This window comes from Xenopus laevis, chromosome 2L (assembly GCF_017654675.1).
Source record: "Xenopus laevis strain J_2021 chromosome 2L, Xenopus_laevis_v10.1, whole genome shotgun sequence".
Lineage (NCBI taxonomy): Eukaryota > Metazoa > Chordata > Amphibia > Anura > Pipidae > Xenopus > Xenopus laevis.
The window spans coordinates 39,219,787-39,240,707 of record NC_054373.1 but is presented as its reverse complement, the minus strand read 5'-3'; the positions used below and the strand labels follow the sequence as shown (position 1 = coordinate 39,240,707).

Here is a 20,921-nt window from a genome sequence, read left to right as displayed (position 1 = left end):
AAACAGATGCTAAGAGAGGGATAGTGAAGATGAATTTGATTATTTCAGAAACAGTACTGAATTTTTAATTGATTATATTTAGAAAACGTCTTATTTCAGTGTGATGAAGCTTATATTAAATTTTCATTTTCACGATAGTCTCCCTTTAAGCAAAGAATTCCAAAATTTGTAATGATTTCCTTTCTCTGTAATAATAAAACGGTACCACATACTTGATCCTAAAAAAGCTGCTTGAATCCTTGGCAAGACAATCCTATTGGGATCAGGCAGTTTATTTTAACTGCTGTGAAGTTCCTTTCAAATTGCCTGCTTTTTTTCTACACATTTACCTGTTTTTTCAATGAAGCCTTTTAGACACTAGGGAGAAGACCAAGAAGAGGACCAGGAAGATATAGATTATATTGTTCATTTTTATTCTTTTTCACCCCTATTCTGTAAATAGTTAGGCAATACTTCTAGTCTAATACTTTTCAATGAAGACTGTTTTCGTTTTTTGAGAATGAGAAAAAAACAATTGCACCACCCAAGGGGGTGGTGCAATTGTTTTTTTCTCATTCTCAAAAAACGAAAACAGTGTATATAAAAAAAAAACACTACTTACCAGGAGGATCAAATTTAAAGGTTTTACTCCATGCACTCCATTCTGTCTCATGACATAAATTAATCCTCTTTGCCCTCATTTTCAGTTCAAAAGTCTGGCTTGATGTGAATTCATGGAAAGTAAAGTTTAAACGCTGATTTACAGGGATGTTTGTACCCTAAACGAAATCATTTGGATTAGAATATGGTTTCTCTGAACTACCCAATGAAAAAACAAATGTGAAAGTTGGAAGATCTACACCAGGTGCGTAACTACATAGGAAGGAGACCCGGTATTTGCAGGGGGCCCAGGGGGTATAGGAGGCCTCATAAGACCCTGAGAAATTTGAACATGTATTGGTAAAACAGGACAACTTCTGGATATGTTGGGGGCCCTTATATTAAGTTGCTGGGGGCCCAGTGACATCTAGTTATGCCACTTGTCTACACTTTTCCTGGAATTTACACTTTTGTCCATTCAACATGACAGTCTCCTACCACTGCAGGCTCAGGCTGCCTTGTATTTTCATTCCTCTTGCCTAGAATGCTTTCCTCCTGGCTGCTAATGGCAGATTTAGCAGGGGTATCCTATGAAGACCCATTCATGTTCCCTGTAGAGTCAAAGTGATTAGCTACTTTACAATTTGCCTCAGTACTTTTCTACTGGGGATGCAGGTGCCTGGCCATACCTAGTTACACCACTGACATAATAATTTTATGAGGCTGATTTATTATAGATCAAAATGAGGAATCCAGAAGGCCTCCCAGCAGTTGAGCATTTTATCAAAACATTGCTGTCTGGAGAAATTTGTACCTGTTGTTTACACTTTGCACTAGGGATGCACCAAATCCACTATTTTAGAATTTGGCTGCACCCTTAAATGTTTCATGAAAGATTCTGAAAGAAACAGATTCCAAATCATAATCTGCATATGCAAATTAGGAGATGGAAGTGAAAAAGAGACACGGGAGCTTAAATATTTTTTTGCTTCTTTGTTTTGTGCTGAAAAGTCACTTGATTTTAAGGATTCAGATTCAGTTCAGCCAGGCACAAGTATTCGCCTGAATTTGAATCCTGCTTAAAAGGGTCGAATCCTGGCTGAATACAGCACTGAATCCTGGATTCAGTGCATCCCTACTTTCCACCATCAAAAGTCACATACTTGTATGGGGCAGCACTCCATTCCAAACTGATTGAAATGCCTTTGAAATATATAGAGGGCAACAGCAATATTTGGAGCCCTTGCCAGCTCATTATCAAGCTAATTGTTAATGGAGTGCTGTCACATATGTGACATCTACCCTATAACAGTTTCATAAATAGATAAGTACAGTTATATGATACCGTTAAAAATAATTATTAACCGCATCATAGTGAAAAATATATATTGTTACCTGAATTGTGTCTCCCTTTAAGTAGATTTCATATGAAAAACAATGCTCTCCAACATTTTCTTGTGTTTCTGGATTTTCCCACTTAATTGCAACTTCACGAGTACTTGCATTGACCTGTATGTTTCTTGGAGGATTCAGTGTTTCTAAAAACAGTTGGATAAAGGTACATCTTGCTGAATAATGAGTTAAATTAAGCATCATTATCGTTTTGTCAAGAATAGTTCCAAATTTATCAGGTAGAAACATTGTAAACTTCCTATTTCCTTCGCTTATATTTAAGTTCGTGTTTATTGATTCTTTATTTTTGACAGAAAATTAGAGAATAAGGACAGTACTTTTGTTTTTATAAAAACATGGGAATGAGAAGGGAAAAAGAAAGAAGCCCAGATAGACAAAACTGCAGCAAGTGGTTGAGTAAGGATACAAAGTGCAAATGTCCCTGCAGTCAATTGTGCATAAAACCTCATTATTGTATTAATTGCAGCAGTTCACTTGCACCAAACTTGCACCTACGTCAGTCACATGCCAAACACTGAAAAATGACACCAGCAAACGACTCCAGACAAACATCAAAAACATTTGGCACAATTGTGCCCTGTTTGCAGCAAATGCACATGTGCAGTTACGCTAATTTTGAAGCATCAGTCTCGATAGTGTCAGGCCCTCTGATAGGAGGAACTACAGTATGCTAGAATTCTGCATTGTGTGAAAAAAACACAGCGATTGTGTTCAAAGTTGCCCGCTGCTTACTGCATTTGCAGTGGTGACACCTTAAATGTAATTAACAGAAATATATTTGCACAATGCAGAAATGTATCTCTACGAGCAGAATTTTTCCTTTGTGCATATTTACATGTTACAAACTTATAGCAGGAGAACTAAACCCTTCTTAAAACCCTAGGCCTGCCCTCAAGTGCAGCCCCTCCACGTTCCCCAAACTGTGCCACTGGGGACCTCCAAAACGGCCCCATTTAACTACTAAATATAAATCAGGGCGAAGTTCTGGGTCTGGTCTGAGAGATGTTTCCTTCTTTTTTATTTTACAACCCCCCCCCAAACTGTTTTTATCAAAAAGCTGAAAGTAATAAAATTTCACCAGTTTTCTGATTTATTAATTCTTAAAGGACAAGTCAACCCAAATATACTGGGGTTACCAATTTGTTAGACACCTCCTAGTAGATATAATTATTTACCTTAGACCCCAGACCAGTGCTCTTGTTTGCTAAAAAGTTCAGAGGCCCAGAGTACAATCCTTTGAGATCCATGCTGCCATCTTTAAATGCACGATTTTTAGAGTAAAAGAGTTTAAATCAGAGGGAAAAAAATACAACCGTTGATAAATCAGCTCCTTTGTGTAAGATGCACCACATCAGAAAGAACAGTCATATTGGCACTGTCCTCAGTGCAACAGAGCACAATTTTTGGTGAAACGAAACGGTTCAAATTCGCCCAAGCCTACTCCCCACATCATTCCTCTTTTAACAAATGCCAGCTACAGTTTCATCTAGTATAAACTACCTGTATATTCCCATCAACAAATGCAGATTGTGTAAACCTAACTCCCCCTGAGCCCCCTCCCCTTGGGATTAAGCCTTCATGTGATCTGACATGTGCCCAGGAAGAAACACTTCAGGCTTATTTTGAATGAATTATCAAGCAAAAAAAAATTCAGATAAAAGAGAATTCAGAGAATATTTCACAATTTTTTTCATAATTTATATCATATATATTTACCATTATTAGCTAAAAAAATCCACTGATCATAAAACTGAATTGTTGTTGTGTTGCTCGATCCTTGCACAAGTAGATATGCTATTTGCCTAAATGTAATATTTGAAGGCTTAAAAGAGCAGTGCATTTGTCTTGATGTCAAATTAGTTGTATAGTCTTCACATTTCTCCCCTGTTGGTAATTCCTGGCTGTGAGGACAAAGAGTCTCATTAGAAGACAAAATACGTGTATATATATATATATAATATGAGATTGTATGCTTTCTAGACACACTTGTCTGCTCTAAAAATGAGCATTTATGGGGCATATATATATATATATATATATATATATATATATATATATATATATATATATATATATATGGGGCTGCCAAGGAAGGTCTAAACGAAAAAGGGTTAACTTTTCCTTTTAGTCAGTTTAAGTGGCAGTTGATATTAGAGTTGCTGCTGCCTGTGATGTGCTCCAACACCTATGAGTGCGTCCTTATGAATGAGAAGAAGAAAGAGCCAAGGATGGAACTAGGGTGCAACAGTGTGGGGGGTGCCCTAGGCACGTTCCTCTTCTATTGCCTACCCCTAGTCCACTCTCTTGTCCCACCCACCCATCACTGCTCATTCACATGACCAAATCATCAATGAGTGTATGAGGTGTGTGAGCAGGTTGTCTAAAGTGCCAGGGGGCAGCATGTGCTGTCTGCCACTGCAAGGAACAGAGGGGGTATGTAACAGGGTAAAAATAAAAAAAATATATTTTTCTAATGTAAATAGTTAGGCTATGCTGTAGTTCAGTCAGCAGGTGGCGTTAGGTCCACCTGAGAACCTATATAAGACAGTGCCTTGCTGGGGCACTTCCTCTTTTGGCCTGTAACATCTAAAAGCAGCATCAGGCTGAAGTGGCCAGACCTTTGGGGAGGTTGGTGCCGTTAGGGCTAGCTAATGGACAGTAGTGGCAAGTGAGTTCACTTTAGGAGTGAAAGTTAGATAGGGCTAGCAAGCATGGACAGAGGCTAGAGCCGTGTGGTGATTGGGCACCAGAATTAGGGAATTGAGCATTCAGGTGTAGGTTAGTGGAGAGCCTATGGAAGAAGCTTGGGCATTGTATATTGAGGTATATTGAGGTCACACAGCAGAGAATTCAGGATAAGAGTTCCTTAGCAAAAGGAGGCCCATGTACAGCTAACAACATTCCTGCCAGTGTATCCTACAGCACTAATTTTCGCTAGTGAACCAAATATTAAATAATGCTTACTGAGCTAATTACTTACTGAGCTGCTAAAGCTTTAATTTGGAACCAAAAAAAAGGATAAACAATACACTGAAATATTCTAAAAAGAAAGGTCAGCGCTCATAATTAATTGGAAAAGTCAAAACTTGTTAAAATTCATTAATAAATGTATTGGTATATACCAAAATATACACATAGTACGATCAGTATAATAAACAGCAGTAAAATAAAAAGCCGATACTCTGCACACCCAAAATGGCGCCCGGGGGACGGTGTGGGCTAGGGACCAGTTCCAAGAAAATCTGAATCTAGCAAAAACTCCTCAATTCCTACCGCTTTCACTCATGCATTTTATCAAGGAAAATAAAAATGAATGAAACAGATGCTTGTTTCCTTGAACCCTCTTATACTATGCCTAAGTGGCCACCCCTGTATTTAATTAACCTTTTAACAATTAGGGATTAGGTATCAGAAAATGTAACAATGCACAATACTCTACCTAAGTGGCCACCCCTATGGATATTTAACACTTTACAATTAGGGATTAGATAACAACAATTAGATAAAGGAAAATATTCGATGAAACTTACACAAAGGTAATGTAGAAATGAAATTATATAAAAAATTATATAACATTTAAATAAGTGCAATAATGAATTGTTTTTTTGCTAGATCGAGATTTTCTTGGAACTGGTCCCTAGCCTACACCATCCCCCGTGCACCATGTTGGGTGTGCGGAGTATCGGCAGGGAAACGGAGTGATTCCCTCACGCTACCACATTCTTGGTAGTAGTTAGGAAACTAAGCTCAAAATGTTTGTAAGTTGCTTTAAGTCCTGACCAGGATTCCATATTTTATCCATCTTTTGAGTAGTATTACGGCTACCTTCTCTTCCCTATTTTAGATTCATGAGTCCAAAAAATTGTAGTGCTTATTTAATGACTTCAACGGTATTGTTGTTTTTGTGGTTTTATTTCTGTGCCTATAAATTGAGCTCTTTTAAGTAAATGGATTAATATTTATATTTTATTCTGTCACTGCTGCATTTCTTGTGGGTATTAATGTATTGCTGTTTATTTTACTGATCATATGTGTATATTTTGGTATATCCCAATAAATTGATTATTGAATTTTAACAAGTTTTGACTATTATTTATATAGAGTGCTGACCATTATTTTTTTTATTAGTGTATCCTACAGGACAAGAGCCCTGGAGGCTTCAGAAGAGAGAATGCTGTGGTGTGTGAGTAACAAGCATTGTGTGATTAAGATCTTTGTTGGCAACCAGAGACCTGGTCAGAACTGTAATCTGTTTCCCTGCAAGAGGCTGTTATAACAATAAAAGTGTTTGAGTTCATCATATTTATTGTGAGGATGCTTACTTCTTGAAGCAAAGGGCATGCATACACCTTACAAAAGGATGGGGACCCACCAGCCATGGGTGGCCCCCGTTACAGGCATCTAAAGGTGGCCTACACCAGATGCAGGGCCAGATTTACATAGGTGCCCCTAGGCCCAATGCCATTCATCGCCCCTGTCCCCTCCCCTTTATTTGTGCACATTTTCATCATCGAGACTGTAGCAAAGGGGATTGGTGCACAACAAATTTAAAAAATTATTATATCTCCTGCGCATCCCCAGTGTTTGTGAACAAATGTGGGTGTGGTTGGGCAGCATGCCACCCCCTAAAATCCTGCCACCCTAGGCCCGGGCCTTGGTGACCTTTCCACAAATCCGGGCCTGACCGGATTTTAAAAACTGTCCGTCTGGCAGATATCAACCAGAGAAATGGAAATTGCAGTGGCTCCAGTTGGGCATATTGGTGAAATATTGACCCATTTGGCAACCTTTGCCAAAAGAGTGAATCTTTTACTAAATGGCCAGCTTAAGAGAGTGACATGTCTGATGATACAGCCAGGAGGCTAAGAATTCTCTCAAGGAATTGTGAAGAGTCAACAAATGTTGTGAGTACAGAAGTGACCCCCAGGGCCAGAACTAGGGGTAGGTAGAAGAGGTACATACCTAGGGTGCAACAGTGGGATGGCACTTTTACCTGCTTTCACTTAGCTTTGGCCTGTCCTTTAGTGTGTGAGTTGTGCACATGGTCACAGGGGGCATGGGGGTATAGGCCGAGGAGACGAGTATAAAGTGGGGTGAAGCAGGGACTTGCCTTGGGCACCCCTTGCCTTAGGTCGAGCACTGGTGGCCCATGGCAAGTGTGCTTTTCGCTGATAGTCTACAAGGGGCCCATTGAAGTGAGGGAACTCTTCAAATGTGAGAATATATCAAATATACAGTTTATATATATAGTGTATGTATTTATATTTTTATAATATAGTTGAGACTTACTAGAGCCACAATGAATAAATTGTGTCGTTGGGGGCTTTTTCGCTAAAATTCCATGAGCAATTCACAGCACTTACATGCACGAAGCAACTAACATTTTTGGCAGACGTTTGTTTTTCTCCTAAATAAATAAGTACAAATATTAGTTTGCAAATAACTGATTAATGCAAGGTAACTACAAACAAATACAAAATACAGTACTTTATATTTTTACTGTGTGCTGCCTGGTTTCCACTACTAAATCCAAATAAAGAGGCAGTTTAGAAAAGTGAAAGGCCAGAAAGGGTAAAAGCTCCTGCTTTTAACTGCAAGAAAAGGCTTGCTGCTTAAAAAAGTTAGTTGAATTTACCCAAACCAAAATTTGACATGGGAGAGGCCTATATCCACACCAAGGCTGTAGATATTGAACTCCGTCAATTTTTTGAAAGGTCAGATATACAGGTTAGAACTTTACTCTCACTCTTATGTGTAAATAATGTGTAAATAATAGCAGTTTGTAAGTGATCCACCCAGAACTACAATAAAAACCACAACAAAGGGATTTATATAAAAAAAAATCATATTTTTTATTAGAATCCCCATACAGTATGTGCTCTTTTATGTGCTCCTTCTACTGAAGGAAGACGTAATTCAATGCACAGTGGGATCTTCACTGGGATGACAATGTGTGGCATATTGAACATGCAGTATACCCGCACGAAATGGAAACTGTGAAAGCTGACTCCATTTATAGAAGCATAAATAAATTATTTTTAGGTATAAAAAAAATGTTATTTTTAGGTATTTAAAATGTTACCATTATGTTTTTCTCAACAATATTTACCTTCAGGATAGAATGTTGTCCATGTATCATGTTCAGTTTCTGTTCCGTTTGCTGTAATTTTTATAGATACTCCTTGATGTAATGTCAGACGTTTATGTTGATGAATAAAGAATTCAGTGGAGCAATTCTGTATCTGAAAATATAAAACGGGTACATTTTAGGTAAAAGGAAAAGTCAATGCCAGCTTTGATTTTTGTTATTAGATTTGGTGTAGTTGTGTATATGTGCAGGCCTGGATTTCTGGCAAGGCACAAAGGGGGTGGCATTCCGGCAGAAGGAGTATAAAAGGAATAGCTGTGGAGCCTTACCTCAAAACCTCCTGTGTTACTGTAACAAGGAGAGATCTCCTTATACAGGTTCACCCACCCTCCCACTCCTTGTTGTTTTTGTTTTGTTGTGTATAATAAATGTATTTATTTATTATAAAAAAACAAATAATTAATTCATTTGGAGCAGCGATGATTTAAGTGGAAGAGTTTTTACTTAAGCTCTGGGCCTAGGCCAGAGCTCAGGACTTGGTATTGGCAACCTGCTGTCGAGCAGAGGTGGACTTGGTATGTTACTAGTTTGGTTATCAATGGAAATTACAGAATTGGAGAATGTCTCTCCTGTTAGTTAATATGTTGGCTAAATAAAGTCGCTGAGGCATTTTTCTTCCACAGTAAAGTGTTGGTGTATTTTATTGGGTTTAATCATTAACTTTACATGTGCCTCCCAACGTTTGCGGGGTTTTGGGTGTAGGAAGATGCGCGCAGGGTGGGGGTGTAGGAAGATGCGCAGGGTGGGGGGGATAGGAAGATGCATGTGGGGTGGTAGGTGTAGGAAGATGCTGGCCTCTGGGTGCTCCTACAAGAAATCCGGCCCTATATATGTGGCTGTAATTTTTCACATCCTTGCCATTGGCACCAACCATTAAATTTCTGATGAAATGTTCAGCCTTTAGTGGGCACTTGTAACATCACAATATTCATGTGTTGAGATCAATATCCAAAGACTGAACAGGATAGAGCAGCTGTTTCTCTGAATGGGTAGATTGCAGTGCTACATTGGTTATTCTGTAGTCCTATAGTTCTTTTGGAGGCAAGGTGCTGAGGGTGCACATGGTGAAGCCCTGTCAGCGATTGTCCCCTCCCACCTGGGGATGACAAGTGTGCGGGTGGTCTGACATCATCATTGGCGGGATATAAAAACGCTAAACTTAGCAGCCATTCCCTCAGTCAGATACTGTTTGGAATTAAAGGAAGGTTGATAGAGAGGAAGGCAGACAGAAGTAATATGTGGCGCCCCACTGTTGACATGCCTCTTCTGCCTACCTCTAGTTCCAGCCTTGGAGGTAGTGTGTGATTTTGAACAAGCTCTGATTACAGACACCTTATGCCAATAGTTGTCAAAAGTTAAGTTGCTCTTGGAAAGTCTTATCTCATAATGCTTTAGTTTCAGAATGCCATACCCAAGTGCACAAAAGATGAACACCATACTTGTGCAATGAGTGGAATCCCTATATTCTGGAGATAGCTTGCCAATACATATTCAAGGGGTTAGAAGAAACATCTCCAAATAAATCCAGTTTGATCTTGATCGAAAGGGATTATTTGTCAAAGGTCGAGTTTGTGAGGTTTGTGAGGTAAATTCACAGCTCGAATGTTTACTTATTTATGAAAAAAACTGAATGTAAAAAAAACTCAATTGAATGAAATCAAGGGAAAAACCTGAATACCTCGAATTTATCGAGTTGAAGACTAAAAAACCTTGAATACTTTGAATTTATTGAGTTTTCGAGTGCAAACCACTGTAACAAACCTGAAAATCATGAAGGTAAAAAGCATCTTCAAATGGTTAAAGGGACCTCTGCCATTGACTTCTACATGGCCTGAAAGCTTTTCCCTTTAGACACAATCAGCAAGGATAAATCTGTAACCTACTGTGGTGATCAAGGGTTCATAATAACAATGAACTGTTGCTTTATGTGTTTAGAAATAAAAATTAAGATGATGGTTAGAGGGAGTGTTATTTAAGAATGTTCACTTTCACTCAGTATAACTTCCTTACAGTGAACATGCCCCCTGTGTCTTCTTGAACAACATCATCTTCTCTGTCCTTCACAAAATAGATTGTCAGCACTAAGTGGCTAACAATTGACATTTTGGAGACATGTAATAAGGGCTTGTGATGAAACATGCAGACAGAGGGCTAATCCTATAAAAGACTAAGGTCTGGGTGGGCAGAAGGCAAGTCAGGTGACAAAATCCAATAGACAGGCCAAGGGTAGTCCAGGTGGCAGGCAAGCACAGTCCAATAGTCAGGCCAAGTTTACAGCAGACAAGCAGAGTTCAATAGACAGGCCAAGGGTAGTCCAGGTGTCAGGCAAGCACAGTCCAATAGACAGGCCAAGGTTAGGGCAGGTGTCAGGCAAGCACAGTCCAATAGACAGGCCAAGGTTAGGGCAGGTGGCAGGCAAGCATAGTTCAATAGACAGGCCAAGGTTAGGGCAGGTGGCAGGCAAGCACAGTCCAATAGACAGGCCAACATTACAGCAGGCAAGCAGAGTTCAATAGACAGGCCAAGGTTACGGCAGGTGGCAGGCAAGCAGAGCACAGTAATGAGTCAGAGGTCAGAACCAGACAGAAAAATGGACAGGTGTGCCAGAACCAGGCAGGTAGAGGATTGGGAAACACTAGAGCTTCAGAACCAAGCAACAGGCTAGATCTCAGCTAGGGAGCTCAATGACCAAGCACCAATGGTAGCTAGAGGCAAGCTTATCCATCTTACTGGTACCTGGTCCTAATTAGATATGTGGGGGGAATGTAATATGTTCCATTATCGCAAAAAACGTTCGCAAAGACCATTTGCTTAGTGATAACGATCAATGTAACGTTTGCTAGCAAATAATTTTACATTGCGAGCAGGGCTAAACATTCACAAAACATTTTAAACATTGCTTACGATTTAATTACATTCCCCCAAAGAGACTTAAGCAATAAGCACAAAAGAGGAGACAGCGAACACAGACCTTTGCAGGTTCTTTCATTCAGGCAGGAAATGTGACATACAGTCAAAAGCTGGTGCGGTTTTCAGTCAATTGAATCGCAACAATTTTTTTTTTGCCGCAGTGATGTAGTGACCCAAGGCGTCATGTGAAGGCATTATGTCAATATGTCACTATACATTATTTTAGGTACATTTTATTTGCATAAAGATTTTAATATCTCATTATTTTTATAACATCTATGCTTTTATAACTTTTTTTTGTGAGGGTGGAATAGTTCTCAGTATACTGTGTTTGGGAAAAACATGATCATTTAATCTGTAACCCTAAAGGTTGCTTAGCAAGTTAAAGGAGTTGTTTATCTTTAAGTTAACGTTCAATTCTAAGCAACTTTTCAATTGGCCTTCATTATTTATTTATTTTAATTATTTGTCTTCTTTTTCTCTCTTTTTTCAGCGTTCAGATGGGGGGTCACTGGCCCCATCCAAAAACAAATGATCTGTAAAGCTGCAATTTTATTGTTATTGCTACTTTGTATTACTCATCTTTCTATTTAGACCCTCTCCTGTTCATATTCCAATCCCTTATTCAAACCAGTGCATGGTAGCAAAGTTAATTTGGACCCTAGCAACCAGATGAAATTGCTGAAATTGCAAACTGGAGAGCTGCTGAATAAAAAGCTAAATAACTCAAAAACACAAATAAAAATGAAAACCAATTGCATATTGTCTCAGAATATCACTCTCTGCATCATAGAGAGTTAACTCAAAGGTTAAAAATCCCTTTAAGCAAATTGCCTGAGGCTGGATTATGAGAGGGTAACACAGTTATGGTTTAGGGGCACATTTACTAAGCTCGAATGAAGGATTAGAATAAAAAATACTTTGAATTTCGAAGTTTTTTTTTGGGTACTTCGACCATCGAATAGGCTACTTCGACCTTTGACTTTGATTCTAACAATTGAAACTAAAAATCGTTCGACTATTCGACCATTCGATAGTTGAAGTACTGTCTCTTTAAAAAAAACTTCGACCACCTACTTCGCCACCTAAAACCTAACGAGCACCAATGTTAGCCTATGGGGAAGGTCCAAATAGGCTTTCCTAGCAATTTCTGATCAAAGAAAAATTGTTCGATCGATGGATTAAAATCCTTCGAATCGTTCGATTCAAAGGATTTAATCATCCGATCAAACGATTTTTCCTTCGATCGTTTTAACGAACGAATTGCGGAAGGATTTAACTTCGATGGTCGAATATCAAGGGTTAATTAACCCTCGATATTCGACCCATAGTAAATGTGCCCCCTAATTTCAATAGTGTCTGTGCCAGTAATATATCAATAGAATTTGCTGTTCCTTTGCCCACTTGCCTCTTTGTGCATTGCTTATTCATTTTTCCCTAACTTGCACAGCCAGTAAATTTTCTACCCTCTGCCATCCCTACCAACCATTCAATCAATTATTATGCAGGGATAATAAACAAATGCTGACACATACTTATAACATTGTGATTTCAATTTATTTCAATATCTTACCCAGTGTTCTCCCCAGGCTGTTTTAGTCAAGTACCACCACCTGGTTCTGTCCCCCCCCCCCCAACATCACGCACTGAATTGAAGTTTTCATACAGAAGCTGGTAGGATTTTGTGATGCATTTGCTGAAGCACACAGTCCTCTTATTTATCATTTTTATCATCCCCCACCCAGCCTAACATTTTTTGGGGGGTTAGGGACATCCACAATAAACCTTTGCTACGACAGATGTCAAACTAACAGGCCTATAGTTACCTGGCAGAGCAGTTTTTTATTTCAATTAGGGATGCACTGAATCCACTATTCATGCAATTTCTCTCCTCGCCCCTAATTTGCATATGCAAATTAGGATTCGTATTCAGTTCGACCGGGCAGAAGGATTCGGCCGAATTCTGCTGAAAAAGGCAGATTCCTGCCCGAATCCTGAACAAATCCTGGATTCGGTGCATCCCTAATTTCAATAATATCTTTGTATGATAGAAAAGAGTAGTCTTCCTATCACAGTTTAGCTACTATAATGTCTACTGTAAAGTCACCCCAAATCTTCCTTCTGAGACTACCAGTCCCATTTTTTTATTATTGATTTTACATTAACAAAATAATCACAAAATAAAAAAGGGAATTGACTGGAAAAAGAAAAGGAAAGAAAAAGAAGAGGAGAATAAGTAAAGAGGAGAAGCAGTGGTGGGGGGACAAGCATACCATGTAGATATACATACATTACATTATTAGTCTAGTATTAAGAAACATTTCAAAATACATGTGGGTTGTTTGTTTCGGAAATTGAGTACCCATAGATTTCATATATTTATAAACTTATATAAACGCACAAATAAGAGGCATTGTAGTATGGCAAAGCCTTGTTTACCAGTCACATTTACCTCTCCATGGGTCAGTTCTCTTCTAAAAGGATCACTGGCCCACGTAAAAACTTTGTGATTTGTTTTACAGGGGTGTATTTGCTTTGAACCAATTAGTACATTTTGGCAGGATTGTGGGACTTTAATTGCTCCAGGGTTATATATATATATTGTGACAACTAGACCTGTAGGGGTACCTGGGTCAGTGTCTTGGGGCCGCTTTCCACAGTCTTTTAGGGTAAAAACAGTCACAGTAGTCGCTCCTCTTAAAGGCAAGTGCCTGCAGTTTATTCTGTTACGCAGTCTTTAGTAACAAGCAAAACAAAACAAGGAAAAATAAACCCTTGCACCAGAGCGCTGGCTAAACACAGTTGGCAGCCTAACTACAGTTGGGTGGCTTGCCCAACACCAACTTAAAACAAAAGAATCAAAATATAACACAAAAGTTTGGTAATCAGTACCTTCCTTGTGCAGTGCAGCTTCTGCTCTCTCTCTCACTCTCAGGTGGGAGGGGTCCCTCCTCCCAAGGTCAGTCAGGTACTTTAGCTGCAGCAATTACCTTGCAGCTTTGGTCTGTATTAATTAATCCATGTTCCAGGGTGTTGTATTATATAACACCCTGGGAGAAACATATCGTTCATCTATAACTAACCCAGCTGCTTTGTTACACATCCTCCCCCCCAGCTCAGACCTAGAGGGGTGAGCGACCATGGACATTAAAGAGTATAACCTTGACAGCCCATCAGCATTGCCTTGTTTTATTCCAGCCCGGTGTTCCACAGTGAAACTGTACGGCTGCAAGCTCAGAAACCATCTGGTAACCCTTGCATTTTTGTCTTTGTTCTGGCTCATCCATGTAAGTGGGGCATGATCTGTAATAAGCCTGAACTGTCTGCCCAAGAGATAATATCTCAACGATTCCAGAGCCCATTTTATGGCTAAGCATTCTTTCTCCACAATTGAATATCTCCTCTCCTGGGAACTAAGTTTTCTACTCAAATAATTCACTGGGTGCTCCTCCCCATTCACTTCTTGTGACAGAACCGACCCAAAGCCAACATCCGAGGCATCTGTTTGCACGATAAATCGCTTTGTGAAATCAGGCGCCACCAAGACTGGATGCGCACAGAGGGCTTCTTTTAACCTAACAAAAGCTTCTTCAGCTTCTGCTGACCAACGTACTATTACAGGAGCTTTTGCTTTAGTAAGGTCAGTTAAAGGACTGGCAATAGTAGCAAAATCAGGTATGAACCTTCTGTAGTAGCTTGTTAAGCCCAGAAAGGTCCTAACTTGTTTCTTAGTGGAAAGTCGTGGCCAGCTCTGAATAGATTCCACCTTTGTGATTTGTGGTTTAACTAGACCCCTTCCTATGGAAAATCCCCAGTATTTGGTTTCCTCAAGTCCAATAGTACATTTTTTTGGATTGGCCATTAAGCCAGCTTTCCTAACTGAATCTAGAACGGCTTGAACTTTTGGTAGGTGGGATTCCCAATCTGGGCTGTGAATGACTATGTCATCAAGGTAAGCAGCAGCATACCTACCATGTGGCTTTAGGATTCGGTCTATCATTCTTTGAAAAGTTGCAGGGGCCCCATGTAAGCCAAAAGGTAATACTTTATACTGGCACAGCCCCTCGGGGGTGGAAAATGCAGTTTTCTCTTTTGCTTGTTTCGTAAGAGGAACCTGCCAATAACCTTTTGTCAGATCAATAGTTGTGAGGTACCTTGCTTTCCCTAACCGCTCTACCAGCTCATCAACCCTGGGCATGGGATAAGCATCAAATTTAGATACAGCGTTTAACTTGCGATAGTCATTGCAAAATAGAATTTCCCCATTGGGTTTTGGGACAAGGACAATGGGACTACACCATTCACTTTGGGATTCCTCAATCACATCAAGCTCCAGCATTTTTTTTACCTCCCTATTAACAACCTCTCTACGAGCTTCTGGTATTCTATATGGTTTGAGATGTACACGTTGCCCCGGATCTGTAACAATGTCATGTTCAATTATTTTAGTTCGCCCGGGCATTGTTGAGAACACATCTTTATTACGGTTCACAAAATCTTTGACTTCACGTTTCTGGGGAGTGGACAGGGTATCGGCTATGTTTACCTCTGGTGCTTTCTCCACTTCAAGAGGAGATTGGGATGCCATTAACACCTCCCTGTCCTTCCACGGCTTTAGCAGGTTAACGTGATATATCTGTTCCGGCTTCCGTCTTCCAGGTTGTCGTATTTTATAATTAACCTCTCCAATTCTCTCCATTACTTCATATGGGCCATGCCAAGTTGCTAGAAACTTATTTTCTACTGTAGGGACTAGAACAAGTACTCTGTCCCCTGGCTGAAATACACGCAATCTAGCATTCCTATTGTATGAGTCTCCATGAGCTCTCTGGGCTTTTAGCAAATGCTCACGTACAATCGGCATAACGGCCTGAATCCTATCCTGCATCTGAGCCAAATGTTCTATAACGCTTCGGAAAGGAGTAGTTTCATGCTCCCAGGTTTCCTTCGCTATATCCAACAACCCTCTGGGGTTCCGGTCATATAATAACTCAAATGGAGAAAACCCTGTTGAAGACTGGGGAACTTCCCTGATTGAGAACATTAAATAAGGCAAGAGGAAGTCCCAGTTTTTCCCATCTTTGTCAATTACTCTGCGGAGCATGGTTTTTAGAGTTTTATTGAACCTTTCGACAAGGCCATCTGACTGAGGGTGGTAAACAGATGTCCTGAGATGTTTTATTTGCAACAACTTGCACAACTCTTTCATGACCCTAGACATAAATGGTGTCCCTTGGTCAGTTAGAATTTCCTTTGGGATGCCCACCCTACTAAACATTAACATTAACTCCTTTGCAATAGTCTTTGCTGATGAATTGTGTAGGGGAATAGCCTCAGGGTATCGTGTGGCATAGTCCACAATAACTAGAATATATAGGTGTCCCCTAGCAGATTTTATAAGTGGGCCGACGAGGTCCATGCCTATCCTATCAAAAGGAACATCAATTATTGGAAGAGGCACAAGGGGGCTTCTATAAACTTTCAGGGGGGCAGTATGCTGGCAATCAGGACATGAGGAACAATAGTTGCTAATGGAGGCAAATACACCAGGCCAGTAAAACCTCCTTAAAACCCGTTCCTTTGTTTTCTCTACCCCTAAATGTCCTCCTAATACATGACTATGTGCCAGCCTTAGAACAGCATTATGGAACACCTGGGGAACCAGTAACTGTTGGTGTACAACATCATTTCTCTTTTCTACACGATACAGGAGATCATTAGACACTTCAAAATAAGGATATGAAAGTGAGACACCTGGGTTATTCACAACCCCATTTGTCACCTGAACATTATGCCTTGGTTTCACCAAAGTGGGATCCTCCCACTGAGCACTTTTAAAATTAAGAGGACTGACTTCTAGGTCAGCTAATTCCTTATTTGTCTCATCAGAAGTATGGGGCTCAGTATCACTACTTGTGTTATCCCCTACCAAAGCAGGGAGAGGGGTTGGGGCCTCATGACACTGTACATCAGCAAAGGGAAATACATACTCGAGGTTATCTGTATCCCCCACTGATTCTTGTGACTTACTATTAACAAAAGCCCATAAATCAAGGAAATAAGGGAAATCTCTACCCAACACAACTTCATGTGCAAGTTGGGGAACCACTCCGACTTGGTATTCCACAGACCCACATGGGGTTGCCAGGGTGACTTGCGCAGTAGGATAATCCTGTCTATCCCCATGAACACAGACAACTCCCACACTTTTTGTATGATTTTACACTGGGGTAAAAGGGACCGGGTTACTAAGGTTACCATGCTCCCTGAATCCAGTAACGCTTGTACCTTTTTCCCATTTACTTTTACAGTACACCATTGTGGTTTCTCAGCATAACAGCAAACAGCATCCGCCTCTGCTCTTTTTGAAAGCAAAGAGTAAGGTTTACCCCTGTTACTCATATCACATTGCATAGGTTCAACATTTAAAGGGCAGTCTTTAGACATGTGTCCATACTCAAAACATTTAAAACATTTTACTGTATTATCAGACCACTGTCTATTGTTTTTGCCACCCTCATCTTCATCGCCCTTTAACCTTGGGACAGTCTTAACAGACCTTGTGCGAAATTTGGAGCTGGGGAATCTCTCAGCACTCGGTGGATTAACCAGCTCTCCGGCAGCAACATATCTTTCAACCAAGGCAACAAGCTGGTCAACATCCTGGGGGTCACTCTGACTTACCCACCGTCGCAATGAAGCTGGTAAAGCCCTCAGGAAACGATCCATCACAAGCGACTCTACCACACGTACAGCGGAGTTTAGGTCAGGCCGTAACCACTTCCGTGCCAGATGTATCAGATCAAACATCTGCGACCGGACAGCCTTGTCTGGAACATAAATCCACCAGTGGAATCTTTGGGCCCGAACAGCAGCTGTCACTCCCAGACGTGCAAGTATTTCCGCCTTCAACTTGCTGTAGTCACTGGCATCTGCTGGCTCCAAATCATGATAGGCCTTTTGTGGTTCTCCACTCAGGAAAGGGGCCAGTAAACTTGCCCATTCACCAGTTGGCCACCCTTCTCGCTCAGCGGTGCGTTCAAAGGCTAGTAGATATGCCTCAACATCATCAGTAGCCGCCATCTTTTGCAGGTAATGGCTTGCACGTATGAGCTTTTTCCCATGCTGGGTGAATTCAGGGTTTAGACTGACTTTGTCTGACAAGGCCTGTATTTCCTGCTGCACCATTCTGGTAGCCGCATGCTGTTCCTGACGGGCCTCGGCCTGTACCTCTGCCAGCTGTCGCACTAGTGTTTCAGTGCTTTCTTGCTGGAGTTTGGCAAGAGTAGCAACACTTTCTCCTTGTTGTAGAACCAGCTGCTGCAAAGCAGCAACACTCTGGGAAGCATGTCTGTTTGTCTCTTGCTGCACTGCAGTAGACTGAATGAGAGCTTTTATCACATCCTCCATTTTGGAAACTGCTGTACTTTTACCCTCAGACTTTAGTGTGGTGCCCAATGCATCCTCCACCACGTGTGACAACTAGAATAGTAGTCGCTCCTCTTAAAGGCAAGTGCCTGCAGTTTATTCTGTTACACAGTCTTTAGTAACAAGCAAAACAAAACAAGGAAAAATAAACCCTTGCACCAGAGCGCTGGCTAAACACAGTTGGCAGCCTAACTACAGTTGGGTGGCTTGCCCAACACCAACTTAAAACAAAAGAATCAAAATATAACACAAAAGTTTGGTAATCAGTACCTTCCTTGTGCAGTGCAGCTTCTGCTCTCTCTCTCACTCTCAGGTGGGAGGGGTCCCTCCTCCCAAGGTCAGTCAGGTACTTTAGCTGCAGCAATTACCTTGCAGCTTTGGTCTGTATTAATTAATCCATGTTCCAGGGTGTTGTATTATATAACACCCTGGGAGAAACATATCGCCCATCTATAACTAACCCAGCTGCTTTGTTACAATATATATATAATTCACAGAGAAAAGGTTTAGGAATTTAGCGGAGCTCACCCATGCAGCAGCGCAGCGTCTTTCCCCTTCCAGTAGCAGCTCTCGCGGGATCCCAGTCACTTCAGTCCAGGGTTACACTTGCACTATGATTAACCCGCTGTACGGCCCTCACCGAAGGATTCACATGAGACGTATGTAGCTTAATGGAATTGCGGCTTTATTGTGCACACCAAGGGGCAGATTTACTAAGCTCGAGTAAAGAATTTGAATGAAAAGAAATTTGAATTTCAAAGTATTTTTTTGGGTACTTCGACCATCGAATGGGTCAAATTCGATCGAATGATTCGAACAATTCAAAGTAAAAGTTGTTCGACTATTTCACCATTCGATAGTCGAAGTACTGTCGTACTGTCTCTTTAAAAAATACTTAGACTTCATAATTCGCCACTTTAAACCTACCGAGCTGCAATGTTAGCTTATGAGGGATTTTGATCGAATAAAAAACGTTCAATCGCTCGTTTAAAATCGTTCGAATCGTTACATACGTCTCATGGGAATCCTTTGGTGACCGCCGTACAGCGGGTGAATCAGAGTGCAATTATACATATATATATATATATATATATATATATATATATATATATATATATATATATTATATATATATATATATATATATATGGAGTCCCACAGTACCAGCACTCAAACCGATGTTTCCAGTAGTGCACGATCAAAGGTAGGCATGTATATAACACGATGGATCAGCACACACTGTAATTTTGCGAAGCAATAGTGTTTATTTCATACAAAACACATTTTAATCCGACGTTTCGGTCCCACCTGGGGACCTTTTTCAAGGATTTTCATCCTTGAAAAAGGTCCCCAGGTGGGACCGAAACGTCGGATTAAAATGTGTTTTGTATGAAATAAACACTATTGCTTCGCAAAATTACAGTGTGTGCTGATCCATCGTGTTATATATATATATATATATATATATATATATAGCAGAGCTTTCAAATTTGAATTTTGGCTTATAGGGCGACACGCCAAAAAATTTCCTTACCAGGAAGTGTCATCATGCAGAGACCTTTCCAATACAAAGATTCTATGTTGCGCATGTGCACATTTATCCCGTTGATATCATGGAAATGTTCTGCGTGTGCAGATTTTTGCCGCAAATCATCCAAAATCGCCTAAATGCTTAAAAGTGATGGGAGACTAGGGGACGAGCCCAAACTTTGGTAACTCCCTAGCAAATAGTGTGTGTTGCACACTATTTACAGCTCTGTACATAGTAATATGTGAATTATTAGATTTATACAGTGTCATTCTCCGCTGTATAATAAACTTACATTCAGGGGAAACTTCTGTTTGTAATCTTTTATGATCATATTATACGTGTAATTCTTCATCTTCTCTGTAATATTGCAGTACCATGTAATGCTGAGAGAAGCCGGCTTCACAGTCACGTTTTTAATTTTCACATGCAAGGGAGAAATTTCTTAAAAAGAAAAATAACGTCAGATTTATTAGGCATAAGCTAGTTGTGTGAAAAAGCATGCAGATGATTATGGCATGTACTTTCAAAAAGTAAACAAATGAAAAACTCTGTAGAGTAGTGATGTGACGCAGGTCGAGCGGGTTTGGGCCGACCTCAGCACAAAATTTTGCGAATTTCCAGAGAAACGGCAAAAAAATCATGAAACAACGCCGGCATCACGCTTTTGACACCGGCGTCCGTTTTTTTAAATTCCCGTGCTTCGCCACCGGTGAATAAGTTCACGAAACCACAGCGTAAAAAAATGGTTTCGCAAACTTATTCACCAGTGGTGAATTGCGGGAATTCGTTGCGAATTTGTGTCTGGTGAATAAATTCGCCCATCACTACTCAGCACTCCATTTGCGGGTCACAACCGTACACTGCTGGCTTGTTGCTTCTGTTTTTATAGGTGCGCACTCACGGGCCTATAAA

The 20,921-nt window shown here is 40.3% G+C and overlaps 1 protein-coding gene across 4 annotated transcripts in view; it reads right to left on the bottom strand.

Annotated features, from left to right (window-relative positions):
* LOC108707672 (granulocyte-macrophage colony-stimulating factor receptor subunit alpha) overlaps positions 1–20,921 on the bottom strand; it is a 52,735-nt gene that overhangs the window by 8,314 nt on the left and 23,500 nt on the right. For all 4 annotated transcript variants that reach the window (XM_041581744.1, XM_041581745.1, XM_041581747.1 and 1 more), the window contains exons 3-8: positions 20,302–20,450; positions 8,102–8,234; positions 7,282–7,399; positions 3,709–3,893; positions 1,975–2,117; positions 602–758 (exon numbers count right to left, since the gene is read on the bottom strand). In XM_041581744.1, the coding sequence (XP_041437678.1) occupies positions 602–758; positions 1,975–2,117; positions 3,709–3,893; positions 7,282–7,399; positions 8,102–8,234; positions 20,302–20,450 (885 nt within the window). The remainder of the gene's footprint in view (positions 1–601; positions 759–1,974; positions 2,118–3,708; positions 3,894–7,281; positions 7,400–8,101; positions 8,235–20,301; positions 20,451–20,921) is intronic.